The following is a 6,000-nucleotide window of genomic DNA, read 5'->3' on the forward strand; positions in this document are numbered from 1 at the left end:
TGGTGCAATGTTTGGCAACAAAAAAAAAAAAGAAAGAATCGCACCATGTATATTAGTATACGTTGTGATTTATGATTATTATATTTTAATCGCGATTTTTAGAAGAAAAAATCATTGTGGTACAATTCAATATATGAATTGTTTTAATAAATAAAAAAATAGTAAAATTTTGTATTTCGTGATTTCAAAGATATATAAATAATACTTATATTTTGTATTTATTGAATTATTAATAATATTATTTTATATTTGAAATTATATAATACAATTACTTAAATCAATAATATAAATTAATAAAATTTTAATGTAATATTTAATTAAGTAATTTTTAGAATAATATAGTGATTATAAATAACATAACAAGGAATATTCGTTTAATATTTTTTTTTAAAATTGAGTTTTAGAGTTGATAGGTTAGAGAAGAGTTATATATTTGGTGCAAAATTGTGCTATTTTGAAGTTAAAGTTGCATTAAAACAATGCAATGAGTGGGAGATGACAAATAAGCTGGATAACTAAGAATATGCTCCGTTGCCATGCCTAACGTAAAACCAAAACAAATAAGCTGCATAACTAAGAAATACTATTTTTAGACGAAGGCCTCGCCAACACTCAAAATGAACCTGAATGGTCACTTCATGCCCTCAATGGATGGTGGGTGACGATAAAGGACATTAAGATGATAAGCACAAAGTTTCCGAAAAAGGATTAATATTGTCAAGAAACCTCACGGGGCACGGCGCACCGCACGCGCGTGTGTTTCACCGAGACGCAACCTATATCTTGAAAAAGGGACAATTTGGGTGGACAAAAGAAGCAGAATATGCCTTCCCAGCCTTAAACAAGCAATGGTCTGTTTTTGATGCGGTGTTGAATCAACAAGGAAGACCAATAGCGTTCATGAGCTAAGCAATGTGTTACAAATCAAGCATGGTCCATATATTGTTCAAACTTGGAGTCCATACTTGTTAGGCAGAAACTTCCACTTACATACTGACCAACTAAGCCTTAAATATCTGATGGAACAATGTAAAACTCCTCCGGAACAACAAAAATGGTTGGCTAAACTGCTGGGATATGACTCTGAGATGTGGATTATCAAGTGGGCGACCTGGTTTTCCTTAAGTTGCACCTCTATCGACAACGGTTTCCGAAGAGCTTCAATATGTTATAATTCGTTCAAATTTATGCTTGGAAAATATGACAGAATATCACAAGTTTATAAAATTATTGGATACACAATTTCTTGAAGTTAAGGAACATCATGTTGTATTTTAAATTGAAAGAATAGTAGAAAGTAAAATGTCACTCTCTCTTTACATATACAGAACACAAAACTAGGGAGTCGAGAGTAGTAGACTTGCACATTTCATCATGTGACCGAACAACATACATGCTCTGGCTGTAGTTTAACTTACAAGATTAAATAAATTAAAAAAGAACTCTAAATCAAACAAAAGCAATAGTTTTAGAACAAACCATCCAAATGGTTACCCTGACTATGTAACTCATCATCTGCTATTTGGATTGCTAAGAGTACAAGTTTGAGGACGATCATACCCAGAATGAAGCTATATTTGTCCTTGGATTTGAGTGTCTTCGCGCGTTATGTTCCAACCTACTACATCATCCTTTCAAGGCTAATCCGATCATTTTGACGAGGGATTCTTTCCATAGGAGAAATCACCTGAGGCATTGACATACCCACAGAAACAATAATCTCTGCCAAAAATGAGAGAGAAATTATCAGTAAAAACTCACAACTGGAACATAACCTCGATACTTGACAATAAATCAAAACAAAAATGCTGGAATTGATGTTATGTTCAGGTCGAGAAAATCATCATCCCCTATCCCACAACCACTAAATCCCTCCCAATTAAGGTCCCAGGATTCTAAGTAATATACCATATAATATATTGAAGGTCGCTGTATTAGCATGCAGGACCGTCCTAACCTAAGTGCCTTTAGCCAAAATTCTTAATTCAAAGCACGTTTAACGACTTATAAGAACAAACATGATAAAATCCTAGGAGAATCATCCTTTACTTTCCATGTAAAAGGCTTACATTAAAAAAAGAATTCAGGCCAATCATCATATAAATGAAACTGTGGGTTACTCTCACGAATATTAAAATAAATACCTATCCCTTCTCTGATAGACAGATTGGGCCTAATAATCTCCTCGGAGTTCACTAGAAAGATGTCTCCAATGTATAAATGATTTGTCGGCACGTAAACGGAGCATAACTCTTCATCCCCATCATCTCTCTGCAGTCAAATGAATCACATTCAATTCAATTGAAGTAACAACCAAGAAAATGGAACCCAGTTATGATCAGCACTGTCAGGTGTATATTGCATGCACCTGAAGAATCACTGATGACGTAATAAAACCCAAAGCATATTCTCCAACACGAGGATGACGGATTATGGCAACTTCCTTGAATGCAGTTGTGTTCTGATCTGACATTCAGAAACATATGTTTTATAAACATTCAATACATGAACAAGTTGAGACAGTATAAACTTTAATGCCTGAACTCTGAAGGTCAAGATCATACAGCGATTATTTTGTACTTTTGTCTAAAAAATCGAGATTGTGGTAATTTAATATACTATTTATCCAATACAAAATAATAAAGGTAATTATTGTCATACCAATATTATAAATTTTATTTTCAACATATGAAAGTTTTTTTATCAATGATTATTATTTCTCTAAAACTTAATGCTGAAAGTTTTTACAGAAATGCTTAAAATTGAATCGAGCTCGACTTAGCTAGCGGATCAACAAGACTTGCACTTTTATGGCGATCTAGAATGCAACAACAAAAAGACATGTTTGGAATTTCGTCTCTGTAACTATTGTGTTCGTGAACATAAACAAAATTTACCAAGCTTGATTAAGGAACAAAAAGTGCAAAACCAGAGGTTTATCCCAATAATGTCTGAGAACTTATAGTGAGAAGCAAAAAGAAAAAACAATTACACAAAACTAGCTTTGGCATGTACAGAATTATCATGTACTGAACTTCAAGCACCTACAGGTAGGCAAAATGAAAATCTACCATTTGTAACAGTTTTTTTAAAAAGAACCCATTTGTGAAAGTTCAACTACAGGTAAAAGGAAAATGAAATGAAGGGAGCCAACACCTGACAGACTAATTGACTTAAGGAAGCTATCTTACAAAAGCAAATCACGAAATCAAAGAATGACCCTGATAGCTAACCAAGATTAATACATTCTAGGCAGTGCGCACCTATTTAATGTGTTTCCTAACTGGTAAGGTAACAGTTCACGATTCTCTCCTATGGTGGATTTGGTATAAAGTAAGTCGCCGCAAATAACTCACATTACCAGTTTTCGAAACTAAGGCCGAAGTAGGAATAAATTGAAACGAGCAAGGAATGAATAAATACTGAAAAATATCAGTGTATATGACAAAAAGCAAATTACCAGAAACAAGTATCTTTGTTTTCCAGAGTATGTTTCTTATAAATAATGCCTCGTGTGACCTCATTATATTTTATCAGCAACTAATATTTCACAAAAGTAAAAAAAACAACATAGAACGGATACCTGGAGATATAGCAGAACTAATTTGCTTTGAAGCTGAATATAAATGTTTTACAAACGGCATTCGTTTTATAAACCATTCTCCAATCAAGAAAACGGTTGCACCCAACCACGATGAAGCAAATATACCAACAAAAAAAATAAAGATTATTGATGTAATGAACCCGAGGCCTGCAACAGACAAATTTTAAATTAAAATAATTAGACCAAAATAAATCAGTCTTACAAACAAAATTTCCTGTAAATAAAAATGTGATTCCTGACTAAAAATACAGCAAAAGGCGATATGCATAAGATGCCATCTAATGGAATGTCTACTGAAAGGACCCGAGTTGACCTTGGCCTAAATAAATGTTCCGTTTCATTTATTTATAAATAAAAGAAAAACTTAAGCATTATTTTATCCATAATTTTGAATTTATGAAGCAAAAATTAAAAAGAGGAATATAGGATAGTAAGATCAGTATTTGATGGCTTACCAAATATTTCAATGCCGAGTCTTTCATAAATAGGACTGAAGAAACCATCAACAAACTGAATAAACCACCACGTTACAAAAAATGTAACAGCGACTGGAAAGAGAACGACACTGCAAGTTAAAAACAGCAGAAAAAGTAAGTACACGAAAACATGATAAAGGACTGAAAAAGAGTTCTTAAAATTCAAATAATCCAAATACCATCCAGTCATAAACTTCTTCGAAACCCAACTCTGAAGAACAGCATAGCAAGCCTGATCAAGCACTTAAGTTAGATCCACATAATGTGCTGATAAAATGAATGGTTGCAGCGTAATAAAGATGGTTAAAATGCAAAAAAAACAAATGGTTTCCGAATAAAGGATCACTATTAGCATGAATTCTGTTTGCAATCAATAAATGACCCGTGAAGTGTAATCAAACAAATTATGAGGGATACGAGCATAACTACTTAACACATAAAAAGGAACTTAGATAATAAAGGAATGCTATGTGCTAGAAGACTAGAACTATCACCTATAATGGAAACTAGTTTTCACACATCTTCTAGGTTTAAGTACCACCAGTGAATTAAAAACCGAGGCCCTGCACTCTTGCTTTCATCCTCAGGCTCACAGAGAAAGGTTCCCCAATATCCCACATCACCACAGTAATTTATCTTCATAAATTATCACTTGTTCCAGGGGAAACCACGCGTTTTTCTCAGAATATTTTTATAGATTGTGAGGGTTTATGAGATTTTTATCCTTAGAGGCATCAAAGTGCACATCCTTGGTCAGAAACTTAAGACAATTCATTCAATCCAAAGACGGCTTCTCTGAATTACTGTGTTTTAATAGTTACCATATCAGCAATTTGTCATCACTTCAACTACTACCTATGCGTATGGAGAAAAAAAGGAGATCCACTGACGCTACAACACGTGTTTATTACCTTAATCTTCACTCAACTCAGCTAATAAACCCAATTTTCGTTGACGATTTAAAAACGGTACGCCAAGAATCCAATGTAAACCTTACATCATATACGCTCAAAATTCCCCAAAAATCGAATAAGAAAAGCAACAAATACTCCAGCCCATTTCACAAAATCTACAAATCTAATCACACCGAGCCAGAAAACCACAAAAAGAAGCTGACAGATATAAGCACGAGGTATGAAAAGTGCGCAGACCTTGCGAGTGGAGGAATTGTTGGGAGAATGAGAAGGGGATTTGAGGAGATCGTCTACGTCTTCGCTTTGACGCGTAGAATTCGTGGAGCTTGTCAATGCTACAGTTGAATCCTTCCGACTGCTGCTACTCTCTTCCGCCATCAATTTTCTCCACTCTCCCGGCCGAAGACCTCTGAGAATTTCGAGATTTATTAGGAAAGTTACAGTCTTTTGCTAAACAATTATCGTTTAGCCACTCAGCATTTTAATAGCCTTCTAATAAATAGTAATTTTTTAAAAAACGATCTCATTAATTTTTATCTATTAGACATAGTTTAAACATATGATAAAGAAATTAATGATAAATAAGATATCGGATATTATATTTAATGTTTGCTATGATTTTAATAAGAGTGGTTAAATTTATCTATTAGATTGTAATGATAAAATTAACTTTATCATAATAAATTTTATAATTTCAAATTTTTTGCTTGAGTTCATATTTTTTATCTATTCATGCGTCGATAGTGCTTGCGTGATTTATTCATTTTTACCTAATTTTATATATTCTATAATACGATAATTGAGCTCTTGATTTAGTGAGTCGAGTCAAATATCAATTTTTAAGGTTAATCGAATGATACTAATAATTTTATTGATATTTATAAAAATTATTAATATAATTATCTCGAAGTCATTTATATAATTATCATATTATATAATATATAAAATAAATAAAAATATTTATTTGATTTTAATTTCTACCGACTAACATAGATTTATAAAAATA

At 32.8% G+C, this 6,000-nt stretch overlaps 1 protein-coding gene across 1 annotated transcript; it reads right to left on the minus strand.

Moving 5' to 3' along the window:
• Nucleotides 1–1,267: 1,267 nt before the first annotated feature.
• LOC140819631 (protein LIKE COV 2-like) lies at nucleotides 1,268–5,457 on the minus strand. Its single transcript, XM_073179800.1, has 7 exons — nucleotides 5,232–5,457; nucleotides 4,260–4,312; nucleotides 4,060–4,169; nucleotides 3,584–3,751; nucleotides 2,369–2,466; nucleotides 2,145–2,271; nucleotides 1,268–1,722 (listed from the first exon to the last, which is right to left on the minus strand). Exons 1-7 carry the CDS (start codon nucleotides 5,370–5,372, stop codon nucleotides 1,622–1,624), a joined length of 798 nt encoding a protein of 265 aa, XP_073035901.1. The 5' UTR covers nucleotides 5,373–5,457; the 3' UTR covers nucleotides 1,268–1,621.
• Between the last annotated feature and the right edge of the window lie 543 nt (nucleotides 5,458–6,000).

The sequence above is a fragment of the Primulina eburnea genome, chromosome 18 (assembly GCF_022965805.1).
Source record: "Primulina eburnea isolate SZY01 chromosome 18, ASM2296580v1, whole genome shotgun sequence".
Lineage (NCBI taxonomy): Eukaryota > Viridiplantae > Streptophyta > Magnoliopsida > Lamiales > Gesneriaceae > Primulina > Primulina eburnea.

What these genes read in the sequence shown, in the direction of transcription:
- LOC140819631 (XM_073179800.1), bottom strand. Translation starts at nt 5,372, where the DNA reads ATGGCGGAAGAGAGTAGCAGCAGTCGGAAGGATTCAACTGTAGCATTG. An exon ending in AAGAAGTTTATGACTGGATG is followed by an intron (nt 4,170 to 4,259) that starts GTATTTGGATTA and finishes TTTAACTTGCAG; the next exon opens with TGTCGTTCTCTTTCCAGTCG. An exon ending in ACTCGGCATTGAAATATTTG is followed by an intron (nt 3,752 to 4,059) that starts GTAAGCCATCAA and finishes TGTCTGTTGCAG; the next exon opens with GCCTCGGGTTCATTACATCA.